Source organism: Urocampus carinirostris, chromosome 3 (assembly GCF_059441175.1).
Source record: "Urocampus carinirostris isolate Australia breed hairy pipefish chromosome 3, RoL_Ucar_1.0, whole genome shotgun sequence".
Taxonomy (NCBI): domain Eukaryota; kingdom Metazoa; phylum Chordata; class Actinopteri; order Syngnathiformes; family Syngnathidae; genus Urocampus; species Urocampus carinirostris.
In genome coordinates this window covers 30,329,870-30,352,563 of record NC_142351.1, presented here as the reverse complement: position 1 = coordinate 30,352,563, position 22,694 = coordinate 30,329,870, and the positions used below count along the sequence as shown (strand labels likewise).

General features: G+C 39.8%; 3 protein-coding genes across 3 annotated transcripts in view; 1 reads left to right on the top strand and 2 right to left on the bottom strand.

The window, feature by feature from the left end:
* The window catches only part of fbxo3 (F-box protein 3), a 12,507-nt gene extending 9,029 nt beyond the window's left edge, over window positions 1–3,478 (bottom strand). The window contains exon 1 of the mRNA XM_088331371.1: window positions 3,332–3,478. The gene's annotated coding sequence lies outside the window, so the exon portion shown is untranslated. The remainder of the gene's footprint in view (window positions 1–3,331) is intronic.
* Window positions 819–9,501, top strand: f2 (coagulation factor II (thrombin)). Its single transcript, XM_088331370.1, has 15 exons — window positions 819–959; window positions 1,121–1,201; window positions 1,280–1,359; window positions 1,437–1,461; window positions 1,626–1,691; window positions 1,767–1,875; window positions 3,956–4,092; window positions 4,172–4,465; window positions 4,536–4,652; window positions 4,733–4,859; window positions 7,446–7,613; window positions 7,684–7,857; window positions 7,960–8,138; window positions 9,091–9,161; window positions 9,236–9,501. Exons 1-15 carry the CDS (start codon window positions 899–901, stop codon window positions 9,380–9,382), a joined length of 1,836 nt encoding a protein of 611 aa, XP_088187496.1. The 5' UTR covers window positions 819–898; the 3' UTR covers window positions 9,383–9,501.
* On the bottom strand, window positions 8,894–22,694 carry LOC148369384 (uncharacterized). Its single transcript, XM_088331369.1, has 11 exons — window positions 22,568–22,694; window positions 20,005–20,207; window positions 19,756–19,824; window positions 18,695–18,787; window positions 18,521–18,619; window positions 18,064–18,181; window positions 17,728–17,995; window positions 17,565–17,652; window positions 15,432–15,951; window positions 12,562–13,023; window positions 8,894–11,079 (listed from the first exon to the last, which is right to left on the bottom strand). Exons 1-11 carry the CDS (start codon window positions 22,569–22,571, stop codon window positions 10,874–10,876), a joined length of 2,130 nt encoding a protein of 709 aa, XP_088187495.1. The 5' UTR covers window positions 22,572–22,694; the 3' UTR covers window positions 8,894–10,873.

The following is a 22,694-nucleotide window of genomic DNA, read 5'->3' as shown; positions in this document are numbered from 1 at the left end:
CTCCATTTCTTGGGTGGATGGACACATGAACCGACAAGTAAACAAACAGACATAATGACTTACAGTAGATCCGGAACAAAGACATCATCACCACCCTTTCTTTGCCAACGGGTGATGACTAAAACATGTATGCACATTTCTTAAATGTCAATTATGAACGTTGATTCTGTTTACCGAAAGAAGGACATTCAATTACATTTAAAAAGATTAGCACGTCGATATTCCAACAGTAAAGTTAGTTATTTCACCTTATTTCACAGCACACGATACATACTCGGTACTAAAAAGATCCTTCTCTCAAGTTAGTTCGAATATTCACGCTGTGAGGGGTCTTAATTTCTTTTTGAGTCACTACCTGAACTTTGTGACACAGTGAAGTCCAGGCTATTGCTTTCTGAAGGCTTCCATCTTTCCGTCAATATTTGCTCTAATGTGGGCTGTGTGTTAACTCCAGATAAAGTTTCAGAGGCACACGAAAAACTACAGTAGCCATTTTCAGTCTCCCCAATTATGTAGGAAATCCCCGTTCTGCTTTATTGTGGGAACACACGTTGAACAGGTTCAAAATGGCCACCGTCAGAATGGAGATGATGCAGTTCGAAGATCTTTGCCAGTCGTTTTGTCAGTTTACAGTTAATGTTTGTATTCGTTTACAAACAGATGATATAAAGACACACTAGATATCATATCCGGAGAATCAGCTTGTTTTTACACAATCAACAATCTTTTGAAAAACAAAACTGGATGGGTTTGGGTAAAAACAAATGCCTCATCCCACCGAATCACACTTTGACCTTGCAGTCAATATTCCCGCCCACCAGATGACGTGAAGTCCACAAAAAGAACCTACAGAAGTATACAGCGTTTAGTTTTGAGATTCTGCTCGGAAGTAGGGATCATGGTGGGCCGGGCGTCTTTTCTACTTCTGTTAATGCTGCATGGCTGTTTGACACAACATGGTACTTAAATCTTTGTACATTTTTGGGGTACCAGTTACAAAGGAATGTCAAAATTTTTCTCAAACCGAAAGGGGGTTTGGGAAACCTGGCTCAAGACAGAGCTTTTGTCGGAAAACAATTGCTTTAAGTACTTAAAGATAACTTCAAATTTGTCTGTGTAGTTTTTCTTGACAGCGAACGAGCCTCAGAAGTTCTGATTCGAATGCGACGGGCCAATCAGCTGTTTGAGGAGGTGAAACCAGGTAAGCTACCTGCTCCCCAAAGAGAAAAAACCTGATCCAGTTTGACAGAGGTCACTGCTTAACTGCTTTGTAACTCAGGGAACTTGGAGAGAGAATGTGTGGAGGAAATATGCGACCATGAAGAAGCCCGAGAAGTCTTCGAACAGACTGACAAAACTGTACGCGTAAACCCATTTTAACTTGATGATTGTATGGTGTGCTTGCATTTGAACTATTATTCATGATTCCTTTTCAGGAAGACTTCTGGAAGAAGTATTTGGGTGAGAACAGACTTGTTTTATATCCTATGATGCCATGAACAGGTTTCTGGTCACATTCGATTCAAGTTCTTTGACTCATCGAGAAGTTTAATCAAACACGAACAAAGTCCAGAGCAGCTGAACTCACACAAGTACACAAACTGTGCAAATGTGTCCCTCTCCAGACTGCAAAGGGACAACGCTAGTACGAACACAGTCCAACATCAACTTAATCAAAGAATGCATAACCGGTAAAGGCAAACATAAGGAAGCGTGGTTAGCATTATAAAAAAAAATCAAGACTTCAGTGTACTTTTTGTGCTCAGGTCATTGCATTTCCGGCAAAGGACTCAACTATGAAGGAAACGTCCACATCACTCAATCTGGTAGACTCTGTCAAAGATGGACGGAAAGCTTCCCGCATCCCATAATAAGGTAGGATACAACTACAAAATGTGAACTGGGAAGTGTAGTGAGAGAGGTTGTCATTTCCCCAACACTAACACTTCTGGGTCAAAGCAGAACTGCAGTCTCTGTTTAAAATTTATTTTTGCCAGTCAGCCCGTTTTTGGCTGTTGCACTTTGTTGTACCATTACGGCATCTACCCGCGACACAATGCTTTTGCCAGTGGTTCTCGATTCGACTGACTTCGGGACCTACCATTACAAGCCAAGTCAAACCCTTGATCACAAGAAGTCTTATAGGGCATTCCACCCTAATGACAACCTGCGACCCAAATCAAGAACAGATTTTAACTTCTTATAGTAGCTCAGGAGGTAGAGCGATCGTTTTAGGATTAAGGGATCCCAGTTCGAATCCCAGCTTGTCCGTATTACATGCCAAAGTGTCCTTGGGTAAGACACTGAAACCCCAATACCCCCAATAAGCAGGTTAGCGCCTTACATGGCTGCACAGATCACGGCCGCTATTGGGAAATGTGAAGCACAATGTAAAGCGCTTTGGGAAGTCATTGACTTGAAAAGCGCTATATAAAATGCAGATCATTTCATTTCATTTCATAGGTGACCCCCCCCCTTATTTTCTTCTTCTTACCATTATTTTGCCAAGAAAAAGGCCTGCAACACACTGAAAACGTGTCCGTGACCCACCCGTTGAGAAACACTCCACGAAAAATACCGAGTTTGCTTAAAACACTCGTAACCTCTTCGACTAACACCATAACAAAACGGCGAGTGGCTTGGTGGTGTGCTAGTGGTTCCTCCGATGACGTCACAGCTCAGGATGAGTAACATGCGATCGTCAAAATGCATTTTCTTGGAAAATTGATTTTTTGCAAAAAAAACAAAACAAAAACAAAAAACAAACTAATTCCTCACATTTTCCATGTTAAAGAACTTGGACACCTATAAAGAAAAGCCAAGCGACATTGCCTTCTTGTTGAGAATGGCAGTACCAGAAGGAGAAAAGTTGTAGTATTTTGGTCCCCCCCAAAGTAATATTTTTTCATTAAAATATGACGACCAGCATTTGTGTTGGAATACCGTCAATTACTCTGCGACCTGCACAAAAATAGTGATGCGGTAACGATTTTATTTTCCGACTGTTTTAAAGAAGAAAAAAGAATCGAACAGTAGGTGACAACAGAAGAATTTGGCCTTTTTCACTCAACTGCTTTACAGTACTCATTATAGCCACCCTTCTTTCTCTTGTGCATTCACAAGCACACGAAGAGAGTGTTATCATAGTCCTTAAATAGACATTGTGTCTTATTTAGCGCCTCATAGTCGTAAAAAAAATTGTATTCATTTCAAAGAAAATAATATTGATTTGAATAATAAGCAAAAATAAATGAACTATTGAATAAACCCGCATTTTTCTTTACTCGTAGGTCAAGAAATTTGTATTTATTCCACGCAACATGAGACTCACCTAGGGAGGCCGGGCGGATGAGTGGACAGGACATCTTTGGCACAGTTCTGAGGTCATAGGTTGAAATCCAGCCGCAAGTTATCCGTGCAGAATTTGCATCTTATTCTCGTTTCTGTATTGGTTTACTCCGGGCACTCCAGTTTCCTCCTACATTCCAAAAACATGCATGGCAGGTTAATTGATGACTCCAAATTGTCCCTAGGTGTGAATAAGCGAGTGAGTTGTCTGTCTCTGTGTGCCCTGCAACTGACTGAAAACCAGTTCAGGGTGTCTCCTGCCCACTGCCCGAATATCGGTGGGAGGGCTCCAGTGCCCCGGTGACCCTGATTGGAATAAGCTGTGCAGACAATGAATGGATGGATTAGACTCACATACAAGAAGCTGACATGATAGTCCGCCATCTTCCCGCCAAGGCTACTGAACTGCTGATCTCCGAGTTTCAGGGCAGGCACTCAACAGAGCTGGTCAACATTAATCCCAAATAGATCCAGAATAGACTTCTGTAATCAGAGGCAGTGACCCCAAATTTTTGTGTAGTGGTCACTTACCTCAAAGGTTCACTTCGAAGTGTCTTAGTTTTAGAAAACAAAAGAGATGTTTTCAGAAATAATGTATGTCCAAAAGGGAATTCAACGCTTCGGAACCGGGCAGCATCCTAAAAGAAAATTACTGTCGGAACCCAGACGGACGACATGAAGGACCTTGGTGTTTCACTCAGGACCCGTTATTGCAGAAGGAGGCCTGCAAAGTTCCAATATGTGGCAAGTTGACTCAGAATATCAAAGTGTATACTCCTCTAAATCAGGTTCTCATTTTGTATCATGGTTTTTTTTCTAAAAGGGGAAACCTTTGTTCCCACCACCGTTGCCCCACCACCCGAAAAGTCAAGTAACTGTTTACTGGAGCAAGGGATGAATTACACTGGAGACCTAGCTGTCACCCTGGGAGGCCACATCTGCCTGCAATGGTCCCTTCCAGAAGTCAAGAAGCTGAGTGAAGGCAAGGACTTTTTACCCGAAGTAACTTTGGTGGGCAACAAGTGTCGTAACCCCGACAACGACCCCGAGGGCCCATGGTGCTACGTTCGCAAATCCGGAAACGTGACTGTGGATTACTGCAAAATGCAGTTGTGTGGTAAATATGACTCCAGTACAACCAGTACAAAACGAAACGGAGGCTCTCATGTGTGTCTTTTCGCATACAGAAGAAGAGCTGGTAGACTACGAGTCGGTGCCAGAGACTGAAGGCCGCGAGCGCTCGGTCCACGCACCCACCAAAAAGGCATTTTTTAGCCCTCGGACTTTTGGGCAAGGCGAGACCGGTACTTTTAATGAGCAAAATCGGCTAGGTCGGTTCACATCTGGCAGTAAAAGCGATCATCCAGACGATGTTTTTTTGCAGTTTGTGGAGTGCGCCCTCTGTTTGAAAGGGTGAACAAGGAGGATTCTAACGAAAAGCAGCTTCTGGAGTCATACATACAGCAGCGCATCGTTGGGGGCGCCGATGCAGAAGTTTCCTCTTCACCATGGTAACCTGTCTTCCATTATTGTGGAAACTTGAGCTGAATATTGCCATCACTCGAAGGTGGGTTATAACAGTGTTTTCAAGCAGTCTTCCTGAGCACACTTGTGTGCCGTGAGGTTGTGTCCAATTTTCTGCAAGAAATTCCCCATTTTTAACTTTGAATAATTCTTCAGGTTCTTTGGTTCCGTCCATTGTGACTAACCAGTTTAAGTAACTGTAATACAGCATATAATTGGAAGGCAGCAGATTACTATTTCTATTTCCCAATTGCCTGCTCATGAGGTATAACACTGATATCTAAATTGTTCTATTTAAATCTGAACTACTGTAATCCAAACTACTCTATGAATCCCATTTTTTGCTTGTGAGTGTTTAGAAGTGATTTATAGACTCTGAAAAGGCTGAACCAAGATTTACACAGTTGTACTTTAAGCCTCTGCAAAAGCCTTAGCTAGGTGTACTGTATATCAAATAAAATACCAACAAAATCGACAAACATCTGCTTTCATTGGTCCGTTAACGTTCCCTGGCGGCTAAATTGGGTACTGTAGCGCCCGAACATTGATCACTTAAACTCCTTGATTGATGCAATTGTTTCTTATGCACATATTTTCAGTAAATCGTGGCCCGCAACGCCGTTATTTGATGACTTATTTCGTTTGATGAAGCTTTTTAAAATTACATTGCAAAAAAACAACAACAAAATAAAGTAAATCAAGTCAAAATCCTACATAGATTGTGCTGATTATGATTATTTTCTTCTTTTTTGAGTAAAATAAAAGGCAAAAAAAGGCTAGAATATAAAAAAAAAACTTTTTGTGTTTCACTGGAAGATATTTTTTGCCAATTGTTTTACACATTAAAAAAAAACAATATATTATGTAATAAAACTTGGAAAACAGGTGAAAGAGGTAATCATATACACAATTACAGCAAAGCTGTGAACACAAAAGATAGGAAAAACTTTATATTGTCAATTGTAGTAAAATGATAATTTAACCCTTAAAAATACATTAAATGGGAGCCGGGATACATTTCTGAACAATGTCAATATAGGGTGCGCCACAATATTTTTAAATGACAAAACTGTGACTTGGTTCAAAAGAAAAATGGTTAAACAACATTGAGTTATAAGATGGTATACATTTTGTAAAAGTCTCACAACATAATTGTTATCTAAAGCAATGTTTTTCAACCAGTGTGCCAGGGCACACTAGTGTGCCGAGAGACCTAGTCTAGCCTAGTGCCGCTGGAATTTGCCCAATTTTATCTTTCAAAAAAAAATCATTATTCAGTATTTTTGCTATCTTCACCCATATCAGTAGGTGGCAGTAGATTTTTATATTGTTTTTATACACTAATTATCTGGTCATGAGGTAACACAGTACATTTAAAAACTTAGTTTAACAAAGCGGTTTAAGATTGCACTGTAAAAAATAAAAACATAAAATAAAAAAGAATGATGTGCTTTATTTAAGTATTATTTTCTTCTTTTTATATACTAATTATCTGCTCATGAGGTAGTACAGTAAAATATTTGACATAACTTCATTTTCAAACATTTTCGACAGACGGTGTGTCTCGGAACGTTTTTATAAATAAAGGTGTGCCTTGGTTCAAAAAGGGTTGAAAAACACTGATCTAAAGAAATAAATTTAATTTAAAAAAAGAACATTATAGCAGTTTTTCTCAGCAAATAGTGTGCTGTGAGACCTGTACATGTGTACAAATGTATGTTCCTAATCTATTCTAGACTCGTTGATAATAACAGTTTAAAATTGTAACATATGTTATTTAAAAATCTCATTTTGGCAATATAAACAATGAAAAATAAAACTGCAGCCAAGAATTGTACCCTCGCCTCAAGATTTTTTTGCAACGAAAACAGTGTGGCCTAGCTCAGAAAAGAATGAAAAACACTGGTTCATTTGGAGCCGTTTAGTTTCCGTCAATCAGCCGACCTGGATTTGATGCATTTGTTTCCCGCTTTCGTGGCTGATGACCCGATTTACTATAGTGTTGCTTCAGTAGCTATTGCATCACTAAATGCCAATGCTAACTTGTGGCTACTATGCTACAATGCATGGGAGGGCTAAATTTAAAAAAACATCCAACTTTTCCTTTTGGGGCGGTAATGCAGCAAGATGATGGTGCCAACCGCTGATAAACTTGAAAAATTATTCTCATTTGCATTTATAAATAAATATAAAGCAGACATCTACATTTTCTACAGTATTTCTTTTTAATATTTGTTTTTAAATAAATTAGTTTCATGATCTGCCAGAGGGCATTTGAGACCCCATGAAAGCAGATGTTTATCGATTTTTTTGGGGAGTATTTATTGGGGGTGCCTTAATACAAAACCTAGCTAAAGTCACCAGCGTAGGCCTAAAGTAGAACGGTACCTTTTCACAAATATTGGTTCAGCCATTTCATAGCCTCTAAATCTCACACAGACCTATGCACACAATTAGATTAGATTTAGATATCCTCCCTTTTTGTGTCCGGTGGAATCCAGCGGGAGAAAAGGGGGAGGAGGGAATGTCCAAAGTTGCAATATTACCTACTTAGTGCATATTTTGTCCCTCAGGCAGGTGATGCTGTACAAACGAAGCCCGCAGCAACTTTTTTGTGGTGCCAGTCTCATCAGCAACCAATGGATCCTCACAGCAGCTCACTGCATCCTGTACCCGCCATGGAATACAAACCTTACCATCGACGACATAATCGTGCGCCTCGGCAAACACAACAAGGCCAAGTATAAGAAAGCCTTCCCCCGACACTGTTTGTGGGCAACATGTCATAGTTAATGCTGGCCGTCCTTTCAGGTATGAACGCAACATTGAGAAGATTGTGGCCATAGACAAAATTATAATCCACCCCAAATACGACTGGAGTCATGCTCTGAACCGAGACATTGCCTTGCTGCACATAAGGCGGCCCATCGACTTCACCGATCAGATTCACCCTGTCTGCCTCCCCAACAAGAAAGTGGCCAAAATGTGAGCCCAACTTTAACACATTCTCAGTGTGCTATTAAGTTTTTAAGTCATCATTACATCAGAATAATGGAGCACAGACTGACATCTTCCGATTACCCACAGGCTGATGAACGCAGGGTACAAAGGTCGGGTGACCGGCTGGGGACACTTAAGGGAAGTCTCGAGCCCATCTGAAAGAGCTATGCCTACAATTCTTCAGCAAATTCATTTACCTATCAGAGATCAAAGCACCTGCAGAAGCTCCATTTCCTTCAAAATCTCCGACAACATGTTCTGCGCTGGTACTAAATTATTTTTTCCATCCCACCTTGTTTGTGCACATGTTGGGTCCAATTAGTTCAGTTCCAAACATTTTCAAACCCTAAATGCTTAAATGAACCCCTAAATTCTCTTTAAAGCTTTAGAAGTGCCTAAAACTAAATCTGGGCTGTTCAGTTTATTGGGAGAGAAAGTACTTAAAAGTGGGGTGTGTCATTTGAGGCGTCCTTAAAAAGTTAAATATTTTCTTTATTAAGTGTGTGTTACAATGCTCAAGTGAGCTCAAGGGGGGCGTTATTCTTTATTTCCCACCACCCCCATCTGCATTTATTGTACTTTTAACAAAGCGGTTCAGGGCATAACACATTAGGTAGAAGGAATGGCAGGTGGAGGTAGTGCCGGATATAGACCGCATGTTCATCCAAGTTGTTGCTTCTATTTGTTAGTGTAGCATAAAAATGGTGAAAGTAATAAAAAGGCCTTCGTCAAGCACAGTCCAAACGCCAACCCAAATCCAAAGATGAAAACAGAACTTGCATCATGCACAACCTGGCCTAGGCTGCAATGACACAAGCCAGGAGGTAAACAGTGCTTAGAATAAGTATTTGCCCTCACCCCGATTCCTTTTTTTTTCCCGTATTGAACACTAAAAAAGTTTGATGTCATCAAACCAATTTTAATATCACACTGATAAAACCCAAGGAAATAGAAAATGCGGTTTTGAAATATTAATTTCATTTAAATAAGAAACCCCCCAAAAATTAAAACCTCTCCGGCCCCAGGTGAAAAAGAAATTGCCTCCTTAACCTAAGTGTGTTGGGCCACTTTTGGCAGCGATAACAGAAATCAAGCAAGTAAAAAAGTTCTTAATCCCATCGATCCTATAAGTGGGCAACATGACCAAGTTTGACAGTGGCACTTACATTTTATGCCAGAAGTGTCAGTCATGAGTAAAAAAAAATATCCGTTTCTTAGGATTTAGACCTGAGGATTCAGAGCGAGGCGACGCCTGTGAGGGAGACAGCGGTGGACCCTTTGTGATGAAGGTGAAGGACCAAATTCCTAAACCATCACATTTACCTGTTTTTAAGACAGTAGTCTGAAAATGTGTTTGTTACAGCATCCGACAGAAAACCGCTGGTACCAGATTGGCATTGTGTCGTGGGGCATAGGCTGTGATCGCGATGGGAATTATGGCTTCTTCACGCATGTTTACAGGATGAGCAGGTGGATGAGGAAAGTCATTGAAAACCCTGATAACAAATAGAACGCAATGCAAATTGATGCAAATACAATTTGTTCTGTTGGCAAATTACTTTAATAGTGTGGTGCAGTAACATTCATCTATATTTACAATAAATATGAGCAACTATCATTCTGTATAAAGGCCCCTTGTCATATTTTCTGATAGGAGCACTAACTACCATCCATCACATTGCATTCAGGTTTGGCTTCATGCATAAGCCCTTGTTTAGGAAAGTTTTGTATACAGGGATCCCTCGGTTTTTGCGCTTAATGGGGACCAGAACCACCCGCAAAAAGTGAAAATCTACAAAAGAGAGTTGCACCTTCATTTAAGCCTCCCAAGGGACAAATTTACCTCAATACAAGGTCATTACCGTCTGAGACTATACGTCTGTAACAATATAACAACTATAGACCTACAAATAATAACAAACACATAATATATCCAACAGCGCTGTTTTCAGCCAATCAGAGCGCGAGGCAGAGGACAGCCCTGCTTCCTTTTGTATCATACACTATGCATGGCATGCTAGCGGCATCATCATTTCAACCAACTTAACGTGCATAGGATCGTTGGGAGCCAAATAATGTATTAATTCTACAATGTTTTATTTTTGTTATGCTGATGTTGGGTCGATTAGTTGTCAGTGAGAGGAATTTGTAAGTTACTGCTTCTTAGCATACCCCGTTAGCATATGACAAAAACAAATACAAACGAAGGTGGTGTCTCGTAATTAAAGTAAAACTTGTTAATTATGGGATAGAGTGGATGGCACCACTTGTTTCCTGAATTTGATGTGCTGGGTCACTCATTTGTATATCCTCAATACACCATTATCCCTCACAAATCCGAATCAATATGTGGGGTTAGTACGGGGTTTCTGACTTCCTCATAGATCGCCAACATTTAGCATCCACCCTTAAAAGTTTATCAGCGTCTTTGGACAGCTCGATGTCATGAATATACCTCTGTATATAATAATTGAGACCCTTTTCTACGGTCTTTTGAGAAGTTTGCATAATAATGAAGAAATTATAAAGCCATGCTATCAGGAATAGCGACTAAAAAGTCGCTCGCTGTTGTTTCGGCCGCTCTATTTAATCTGCGTCCGATACATGAATACTGTAACAAGGGTGAGCGTGGCTTAGCGCTTTCTGTCGGATCTACTATTTGGGAGGGGACGTTCGTGTGAACACATTGACTTGTACCCGTCACATTTGACTGACAGCATACAGCAGCCTATCAGTCGCACACACAAAGACAGTCCCACCCAACCAATACATACAACCTGCCCCCTGTGATAGCTGTGTGCTCCCTGTCTGAACAAAATGAACGATATAGTGACATTGATGACAATAAAGACAATTCAATTCAAAATCCACAAAAGGAGGGGAACCAGCGATAACCGAAGCGTTAAGTAGCGATTCCCAAACTATCTCACAGGGGCAAGCAAAAATCATGACAGCTAGACTAGGTAGTGTGCTTTTGGTTTGAATAACAAGAAGCCATCAGTCAAACTTCTTCAGTAGCCATCTCTTCACTGCGACCTTCCCCGTGTGTCAACAGGTGCCTGTTCAGGTGAGTCTTGCGAGTGTAGCTCTTGGGGCAAAAGCGGCATGCGTATGGGCGAACGTTGCTGTGACACAGCAAGTGCTTCGTCAAGTCGAATTTCCTTCGTAAGCACTTTCCGCATTCCGGACATGAGAAGGGTTTCTCGTCTAGATGAAGAAGATTTCACAAGCACCGATTAGCCTTTTTCACATCTGGGACGCTAAACATTTAGAGTATGTGATTGACCAAGACCCTAAAAAGTGAATGTGACAGGCCACTCTAGGGATGGTAAAACACTGCATTGAGTCTTACGGAATAAAAAAAGAGGCAGAACCCCAGGAGATAAAAAAAAAAATAGTCGAGCAGGCAAGGATTCCCTACTTCCCAAATTGTATAGCAGTAGGTAAAAATAACAACTTGAGCGACTTAAAATAATTCCCATAGGAAATAGGGGCCCTCTAAATCAGGTGCAGCATTTTATTCAAATTAAGTGTAAGCTGAAATGGACACAATTTTACCAAAAGAAAGTTTTCCGTTATGTCAAACCAGTACCATCACTTTTAACCTCATTTTTAAGTAAAGTTTTAGTAACAAATTTTTATTCAACCAAATTCTTTCCTAGAAGAACATTATCAAGTATCAATCAAGTACAGAAACTGCCATAAAAAAAATAGACAACATTAGGTGTAAACTTACAGTTCTTCTATTACTGTACTGGATTTGACTTGCTGCACTCTGGTAGGCGCTACATGTCCCTTATAACAAGGACTAACAGAATCAGACAATTTCTTCCCCAGGGCCATCACCACCTTAAGCCACAAGACAAAATTGATCTTGCCTATGGATAGAAAAATGGGTATTCTTATTTTGTTAACTTAGTTTGGAACTATGTTGCTGTTAAATGTCATTGGAGTACTTTATCATTGCACTATTGTTCTTACAGTCTCCAAGCTCTTCCTCGTAAATATTTTTGCCTATTGTTACTGACATTTTTGTGTGTTACTCTTTAAGTCTTTATTACACGTTCAGATCGTTAAATAGTTTATATACCATTCAATTCTGTTGAATTTACAAAAATCTTAGATTTACTTCCATGGTGCTTTTTAGTTTATTTAATCTTAAATTTAAGATAGCTGTGTAAGCAGCAACTTTGTATGAAAAATGACTACTGTGCTTACACACACAGCATACACACAGACAAAACTTTTACACACATTATGTCATTTTTACAAAAAAAAAAAAAATCAAAGTAAAAACCAAAGCATTTGCGCCTCTTCTCCACTTTCAGTCGGTGTCCAATCTCAATAATTTTCAATTGCTTGATGATGCGCACTCCTGTTCAAGACTCAACAAAGATTCTGAAACCAGGTTTTTTAGACCTAGTCCCTCTACTGAGCATATAAAAGCAATCTGCTTCGTAGAGTGAAAGCAGTGCGTGCTCAAGTGCAGTGAGTAGAAATATTCAATTTGGGGGTTATCTTTTAACTCCATGTACAGTCGATAGATATTTGCATATTTGGACTGTTCAATAGGTCTATTTTTTCCTTTAACATTGTAAAATGGTCAGAAATGAGCAGATTACTTGAAATACATGATAGATGATAAAATTGAGATACTTTAGTTGTAGAGCGCTAAATGTTCAGACTTACCAGTGTGGATGCGCAGATGTTCATTCAGGTGGCAGGAGAGCGCAAAAGCCTTCCCACACTCCGGGCATGCGTAGGGCCGTTCTCCTGTGTGAACCCTCATATGTTTCTGCAGGTCCCCACTAGACGGCCAGCCTTTTCCGCACACTGTGCACACATAGGGCCGCTCCCCTGTGTGCTGCCGCATGTGTACGTTGAGGCCGGCGAGCGCCGTGAAATTTTTGGAGCAGTAAGGGCAACGATGTGGTCGCTCGCCGGTGTGCGTCCTCCGGTGGTTCTCTAGACCCTCTCGGGTCTTAAAGCATTTGCCACACTGGGAGCACAGGAAACGGGTATCTATGGTGTTGCTGTGAGTGGCTTGATGGTACTGGAGGCGGATGAGAGTGGCGAACATTTTGTTACACTTATCACACTTGTAAGAGCGAGGCGCGTGCAAGCGCTGGTGAATACGAAGCGAAGTTGCACCTGCAAAGAAGCACAAATGTCAAACAAAAGTGGCATATTGCAGAAGGTGCAGTCAAAATTCCTGGTGATAATAATAAAGTATAAAAGTGCCTTATTTTCCACACCATAAGGCGCGCCCTTCAAAAATTTGTGATCCATTTTTTAAGTATAGGACGCACCGGACCATAAGGTGAATGGTATAAAAACTACCCTAAGGGTTAGGGTCACACATAAACAAAAAAGTATTAGTGCATTGACTGATTAGTTCAGAATCACTCATCACAATTGCATAGAATTGGACAAACAGGAATCCAACCCGGATCTGCGGGAAACGCGCCGAACCCTATCCACTAAGGATCCAGATGACACATGAAAAGGCATTAGGTATCTCATTTCACACTATTTTTAGTCCCAGTACAACATTGAATTAAAAAAGGAAAAATACAGACAATATAAGCGTACATTCTTGAAATTAGTTTGTTCAAGTTATACATTTAGATGAAAGTTTGAAGTAAATCATAATTTAAGGTGTCCTTAAAAAGTTCTCAATCTAATATTTCTGAATTAATTACGTGTTAACAATGCTCAGCTGAGTTCCAAGAGCCTTTATATATATATATTTTTTTTTTTTTCAATGTGCCTATATGCTTTTTTTTCAGAAGAGATGGGGGAGGAGTGCGAGTGATTTCACGCACGTGCTGGAGAATTCGTTTAATTCTACAAAGACAAAAAGTTAAAGTAAGAAACATACTGTTTAAAATACAGTCCAAATGCCAAACCAAACCTCCAAATAGATAATTAAAAAGGAAGACTATTCGAGCGCGTCTGAGACACTTACACGCGCCATACAATCAGCTTGACAAGGGCTCCAATGATGATTTTAGCTCGAAGATGGCATCAGCAATTAGAATATTTTGAAGTTAGGGACACTAACTTGAATTAACTATTATTTAGAATGGTCTTATTTGACTATATTTATATATATATATATATATATATATATTATATATATATATACACATTTTTTTTAAATTTACAGAAGTTTTTTTTTTTATTATTATTAAATTGACTTTTGTTTTTAAGTAATACCATTTCAGTTTTCAATGTGACAACCCTGAGCTTCCAGGCTGTATATGCCCAGACACATCACAAGAAGAGGTGCTTTTGTGACCCTGGCGGTTAAGGGATCCATGAACCAAATTTGTTGAATTATTTGACCAGGCCGCAACAACTTTGTCAGACATTACACCATTACATCACTGACTCACAAAGTCTGAACGAAGAGCGCGAGATTCTAAACTGAATAAAAACAAACTCATTGTGGGAAGTAATTCAGTCACCCTGAACCAATGAGGAGAAAGTCATTGTGGGAAGTAATTTGGTTGTCCTGAAAGATTAACACATTGCTGCATTTATTCAAATTGATTGTCACTTACAATGCTTAGTTAGTTTGAGCTAAGAAAAATTTAAACAAAATTGGATACTGATTTTTAAACACAGACATATTACAAAACTATGCAGAAACTTTCCCTCTCACATCATTCAGATTTAATTTCTCCCTATGTTTCTGCTCGGAGCCTTCACTCGGAAAAAGCTGGTCTGCTCGTGATCCCAAGAGCCAAAACATCGGCAGAGTCGAGTGCGTTCTCCATTCGGGCTCATTCTTCTGAGATTCTATCTGCAACTACAGTGGAACTGTTTAACTCTCGACTTTAAAAAAAAACATGTATTCCATAGCTTATGAATGACCTATGTTTCATGTTGACAATGTCTGTATCGCAACATCCATTGCAGCCTGGTCATCCTGGATGCTGGATTACTTTATGTGCGTTCCTTCCTCAAGGTTTCTTTATTTTCCTGATGCTGAGGTTTTGAGTTTTTCCTTGCTGCACTTGCGAAGATAACCATGACATGACCTTTTGTTTTCTCATTTTTGTAACATATCTGGTACTGTGAATAATCGTGAGATGGGATAAAACCGAATGCCTTTACATGTATTGTGTGTATCCCTAGTGGAAAAAGCGTTCTTCTAGCCACAATTCGGGTCCGATTCGCGTTCAAAAGTGCTACAACCATCTATGTCCAGAGCAGCCTGGTCAGGATGCAGTGCTCCCAACATTTTTATCCTGTGGCCTGTTACCACCATTGTTATGCAATTGTGGTCAGCGATAGTTTATGTTAAGGCATTTTCAATTTCGTCTTCATATAAGGCGTACCGAGTTGTAAGGCGCATGTTCAAATTTCTGGCAAAATTGGGCTTTTTGAGTTTGTCTTACAGTCCAGAAAATACGGTAATTCCCAATCCAATGCAGTTCAGAGAGTCTAACATTTAGTAACATGCAAACACATACAAAGGCACAATTGTACCATGAGTGTATTCTCAGACAAGTATCTGTACTTATACTTTTTGCCACTTCTACTTTGGTTACCTGAAAAGGTCTGCTCACAGAAGCGGCAACGATAGCGCAGCTCGGCACCCTCCAATGTGTGAGTCTGAAGATGTCGCAGCAGCCGTGACTGTGAGCTAAATGTCTGCGAGCACACGCTGCAGTTGAGCTCAGGTTGCTGGTGCTGCAAACAGTGGAAATCTCTCTCTTTGTCCGACTCAAACTCTTTACCGCACTGGCTGCAGATGCTCCCGCTGCTGAGCCCGTGTATCTTCTTATGATTGGTCAAAGCTGACAGGTGATTGTATTTTTTGTCGCATTGGTCACATTGAAACACGGCCCGCACGCGGTGGGTACGTTGGTGTGCCTGGAGCTCAGCGTTGGTGCTGAAGATATCGCTGCACTGGAAACACATACGACTCTGGATGGTGCCAAGGTTTTTGTGCGGTTCTTTGGAAGAGTGGCACGCATTGTCAGTAGAGTGTGCATCAGACTGATGCACTGTTAAAGTTGCTGTTAGGGCAGCGCCACATGACTTGTTGGAGCGCAGGTGACTTATGACCTGCGAAAAAACAGCTTATAAGTTATCCTGTATCATCAAAATTGGTTGAAGACAATGTCAAGTAGTCTGAGGGGGAAGCCAACTCCTAAGATTTTCAAACAGCATTTTGTGTGAGCCCCCCGCTGGTCCAAACATGGCATTTTGATTTATATTGTGTTTGTAAAGTATGAGTTGGGAAGCAACATCTAGCTGTTTTTATCCATCTCGGGGAGGGCCATTTTGTTACCGTCTATTGAAAATTACATAACAATTAGGGCTCAGGAAATACCAATCAAAGTTTTACCCGCTTTCTGAAGCAGAGCCTTGATTAATCATAAGCTGAGGGCTGAACAACAGTGATGCATTTTCAATGAACAGCAAGTGGCAATATTGCCTCCCCATGAGATGGATTAAAACGGAAAATTATCTTTTCCTCATCATAATACGTGGGGGTTTACGTTAAAAAAGGACCTGTGATAAGCAATTAGAATTATAATCAGAATTAAAAATCTCTAATTTATATTTTTACAATCATACAATGAATTACAGTATATCTGTGGGATACAAGGTCCCCATTTAACGACGTTTTCACTTTACTGTGTGGCTTAAGATGTTTTTTGTAACATCATAACAGAATTTCCCCTACGATTAGACATCAAGAAATATTTTTACGAACCCTAAAACTTGAAAAAAAAAATCAAACTTTAGTGTTCGTGAGTATGACTGTGTCACATACGTCTCTAAGATGCCTGTCTACTATTAGTCTACTATTGGTTTGTATCACGGTATCATCAAAACACAGATATGCTATGGCCAAACTACTTCTCACATTGCCTCTCTCTTCATTCAGTTCAGAAATGTGTGTGCTTTGTAAAGACGTCGGCATGGAGATAGAGTATTTTTGTACAGTATTTTTCACAATGGGTCCCAGAGCTTGGGATGATGCTAAAGGGGAGAAAAAAAAAAAACAATCTTGGAAACTAATCTTGAGGTTATCAAGGAATACAATAAAGAAACAAGACTGGCTAAACATGCTAAATTGCATGGCTATTAAAAAAACAACGATCTGCACCATTATTAAAATGACGAAAGATGAAAAAAGACGATTAAAGCAAGGAAATCTTTCGAAGGGGATGACGATCCTCGCAAGTATCAATTTTAAAACGAGTTGTTTTTAATCAGCTTTTGATTCCCTCTTCTGTATCCGCCCATTCCAATGAGCCAGCTCAAATCACTTCACATCAAAAGGTGAATACGATTGCATTTTCCTTTTCATGTGTATTAATGTCTAATGTTATTTAATCGTATTTGCGTATATTGCGAGACACTATTTTGAAAATCCATAGTGAGACTATGAATGCTTTAAAGCTAGGGACTACTGTAACAACCATAATGCAGCATCCAGATTGATGAGTTGCCAAAGAACATAATATGGTTTTAACGCTAGCTATTCCAACAGATTCATTACAAATAATAAAGTCCCAATTATGATCATCAAAAAAATCATAAATTGTCTTAATTTTGACAAATAAACAATAAAGTATGGCAAACATTTTGTACAACTTGTATAGCATGCAACCTTAGTTTGTCTTTGATCTGGTTGTGGTTGCATCAGGGCAGTAACAGACATTCACCTGAGAACGGTAGTGGAAACACTTGCCACACTGCGGACATTTGTGAGCCAATTGCAGAGGCCGTTGAGAAACGCTCGCCTCATCCTCTCTAGTTGGAAAGTTGGTTAGAAGGCTAGAAGAACAGTAGCAGAGGTGACATCATGCAAAGAGCAAGAAACCTCACCTGGGAACCTCCGGGGAAATTTGAGCGACCAAATCCACAGATGAGCCGAGGTCAGGCTTGGGTTCAGCTGATGATGGCACATGCTCCGTCACGATTTCCTCGTCATCACTTTCCAACAACAGGGTTACCTCCATATCCACATGCGGGGAGGGATTGTCCATGTCAATGTGCGAATCCGATTGGACTTGTACGAAGACGTGATTAGCCAGTTTTGTGATCAGAGGATGGGACCAAGCTGAATGCAGGATGTTGTCAGTTTCACCGTCAACTAAAAAGGAAAGATATTTTACCAAACAGGTCTTTTCCCCCAAAAAAGGTGCACAGAACACCTATTACCAGGAGGTGTGACCTGGCCGAGCTGACAGCTTTGATCACTCAGTAGGAGTTTCAGGTTCTTCTCGTCAGTTAGAGTGAGGCAGTCAGCCAGGCTAGCATTACCGAGCAATGACGCCGCCTGAAAAAACAGGTGCCTTAATTCATTTGAGTGATAATGAGCAGCATGATTTGGTTATCTGTACCATTATGAAAATACACACATCTCTTTGACAATATATGATTGTGGAATAATTTATCTTGGAATCCTGGTAAAAAGAGATAACTGTGGAGAAGTGTGTGTAAAATATATATATGGACAATAGGTTGTCTTCACCACTATGAGTTGCACAAAACGTTCAGGGCAGTTACACAACTTTCAGATATTTTTCACAGAAGTTCATACAGTGTTGACGGACTTAACGATAATATTGAGATGCCTGTAATTGCACTTCATATTCCTCTTATCAATTGAGCATACCTGTTTAAAATCTGGGACAGGGAAGAGCTTTTCCAGCCTCACCAAGAAGTCAGAAAGAAGAGCCTGGAGTGCCTCATCGAAATTTGCGTTGAACACATCCTTAAAAAGCAAACACAGCATGAAAGTTAAAGTAAAGACAATAATGTGGCATCTCCCTGTTGTCACTCTACTGACCTGTAAGAGGCGCTGTCGATCTGCCGGACTTGCTTTTTCGTTCAGAGTTAATAAAATGTTATTACAGTCCACAAGCTGTGATCCTGTGTTGAGCTGGGGGAAAGAACATAAAAATGCTAGCGCAGTTTTTATCATGCCAACACCACAATGATAACACAGTGTGTTTCAAAATGATTGATATGCTTTGAGAGGTAACAAACACAGTAAGTACCGTACATATTTAAGGCAAATTAAATAAAAAATATTCAGGTTGATGAGCATAACATTTATTCCTCCAAATCTGATGAGAAATTCTTAAGTGTGAGGATTTTGTGAATGATTTCACAGATATTCAAAATGCGCACCGATTTAGACATGACACACGTTAAGTCGGTAATCCAGCTTTTGCCAACCATGGCGAAGCATATTTTGGGTAACAGTCAGATTGTTCACAAGATCCACATGCATTTGAATTTCTCATTGAGATTTAAAGGAATACATGTATCGATGTTCAGCATTAACACTAATTAAATTTGACGTAATCATCTCAAAAGATATCTTTTTTGTTTTAAAGGCATGCATTTATTAACCAGCAGAATGTTTTTTCAACATTTTTGAGCCCTTAAATATGAAGCACCAGTTTGCAGGCATTGTTTTCTGTTAGAATGTTTGTCAAATTGCTACAAGCCAATTCTCTGAATTAATTTGTTTACATTTTGTTAGGTACATATTTTCCCACTCCAAAAATGTGCCTTGTTTTTTGGTAATGGTAGTTTTAAAAAAGATCAACATTTTTCCAATTCCCATGATTGTTTTCAACAAAATACTAAGTCACACTGGAACAATAATGGGTTGTTTCCCCCCAAAATAAAACAGGTAAGAATAATATGGTGAGGGTTCATTTGGGGTATGACTGACTGGAAAAACAGCATGTTCCAGAAATAAAGAAAACCTGTAACTTGGTTGACAAAGAATATAATAGAAAGTTTTGGAATAAAAAGTGTCTGACATTCCTAATTGTGTTGTTTGCAAAGGATAAGGCAACCTGAAATTGTGAAAATGAGTCATTTAAGATATCTTACTGGTGCTATGGAGCAGGTGCGAACCGTGTCCTGGATGTCAGTCTGCTGTTCAGCATCACATAGGCTCACCTGAGGTAAAGGCCAGAAACAATTATTTATTTTAACTTTAATCATTTACCCACACATTGTATTTATTGTTGTGAGAAAAAGAGGGGTCAGGGGTTGTCACAACTTTAGATTGCGGGAGAAAAAAAAACTAAAAATTTGAAACTATTGATAATGTGAACTGGGCAACGATCAAACACACACCTTGGCCCTCAATGCAAGAAGTAGCAGGCTCTTCTGCTTTTCTGTCAGCAACTGGGGAACTGCTTCTGTAATTAGCGAAACAAACTGTTCTAGAATCCCGTAGTTGTTGACTCTCTGCTGCTGTGCCACCTGCCACATTCCTGCCGTCAGTAACCGAAGAGGAGAGATGAGGAGTTGCAACGAAGTGAAGGGAAGTGGAGAAGCTGTAGAATCAAAGAACAAACATCATTTATATTGACAACACACAGAAATCATTATTAAGGAAAGTAATTTCACTTTCATTTTATTTTGGGTGGCATCAACTATATACTTATGACATTTCACTGATTTTGTTATAAACTGACATGTCAAGTCACATTTATTTGTATAGCCCTTAATCACAAAAAGTCCAAAAGGGCTGCACAGACCACCATTACAGCGCCCCCTGATCTGAAAACTACATGAGAGCAAGGAAAATAGTAAAAAAAAAACAACAGGAGGTAAATTAAGAAACGTTGAGAAGGGATCTCACATAAGGTAATTAGAGGTGGGAGATACTAGGAATGCTAGTATCGATGTGTGTGGCATGCCCACCCAATCAAAATATCGGAAATATCTTTTGTAGCATGGCACTGGATACAGAAAACGGACAACAGTAAGTATAACCTACTTTTTTATTGCAGGTTTCACGGTTACAACCACGCCGAATGAGCAATCACCACCGCCACCTTTGTACCAAAGGCGTTAAGTGACCGTTGGGACGGGATTACATTGTACAGCAATAACATTGTGGGGTCGTTACACTAAATATTCTGTCACATAAAAACAATTGCCACAATATGTGACAACTGAAGTGACAGACATGTCATAGATATAATGCCAGATATACAAAAAGACATAAACACGATAGATATGATGACAGACGAACAAACAGAAAGGTAGATCTGACGATAGATAGACAGACTTGACAGGTAGGTAGGTATAGATAGGTAGATCCTTAACTTATCACAAGCCAGTGTCCTACTTGCGCTGGTCCCAAGCCCGGAGAAATAAAGAAAGCATTGGGGGTGCCATCTAAAGATTTATTTGTGCCCACCCTGATAGGTAAACTTAGATCCAGGCCTAGTGACAACGGATTTACAGGTTTTTGTTCCCAGGATCACTATGGTGCTTGCATTTTTGGTTGCAGTTCGTTGCACTCTTTGAGGTGAGCTTTTTTCATGATTTTATTTAAATTAGTGGTGTTGCAACAGTAGCAAACCACTTTACCACACAAATTACACCTGGCGGTTTCCCTTTTATTTAGCCAGGAATAAAAACACTGTACTACGCCTCCTGTTTGCCTCTTCTTGTTGGGTGGACAAGTGGATTAGAACCTCTCTTACGCCTGGATGTCAGGATGCAGCATAAAGCCAGATAGGGGGAAATGCTACAGGGAAGCCTGTCAGTCACACACTAATAGAGTGGTTGAGTGCGCTGAGTGAAAGAGAGATGGGTGACCTGAGGAAATTGGTCACAGGACTGATCACAGGACAACAGTATTAATTCAATCCAAGTACTTGCTTATTATGAATAATTTTGATGTCTGAATCGATCTGACAACCCCTAGAGGTAATCCCTTCCAGGATGACCAGGCTGTAATGAATGTTGTAAGAGCATCAACAGACAATACTAAGACAACATAACAAATAAATTCAAGTAATAACAGAAACAATGCTAAAAGTCCGATTAACAACATCCAGTCTCAAACTGATAAGCCGAGAAATGCATCCCTGCCGAGATTTGCATCCCCTAGCAACCATCACCACTTTTACCTCGTTTTATCCCACTTTTATATCACTTTTCGGGAATGTGATGGCGAGCATATAACCAGAACCAATTCGTCTTACATTTGTTGGGAATGTGATAAAACTTAAACCATTCTTTCTTTGTATTTGTTGTGAATGTAATCGAACGGTAATGCACGCCGTATATAAATCACTTTTGAGCAGGTAACATGTTTATTTTGCATTTTTCTACTCAAATCACTGGCATTGAAACTGTTATGCACTCTACCATAAAGCTTATTTCAGCATATTAAGCTTTATGGTAGAGCATAACAGTTCTCACCTGTTTTCGATTATGGCATGCATTGGGTCCATGTGCCGTTACGATGGCTCAGGGGGCACATATTTCGACACTTGTCTTTTAAAACATTTCCACAATTTCTACCCTCGATCGTTCAAGTGCATCCATGCAAGAAAACCCTTTTAGGAGGTAAGAACACGTTTAGTGGGCCATTTGCCGGTGACAGCGAATTTACTATCGTGTGACAACAAAGAAACGACATAATTCACGGTGAAATAAGAGACTATACGCTATCGTTTCCGTTCTGTCAATTAACTATGATATAAACTTAACAAACGTAATGTGAGGAGTACTAAAAAGCGTTATTATTCACGTTTTGTTTCGTGAAATACAGTAGGAGAGTTCGCTAGCATTTCAGCTACTAGCTAGCTGGAAAATCACGTCTTGTAGATGGTCCGAAAACTGACCTTACAATAACAAACGGAAAATGAAATAAATAAAATGCATCAACACAAACCCATTTTGTTTCCCGTTCCCAGTTTGGAAATTCAAGAGAGAAAAAATGCTGACGAGTAATCTGCTTTAATTTAACGCCTAACAATGGAACATCAATTTTGGCTTCATATCGGAAGTGTAACATTTTC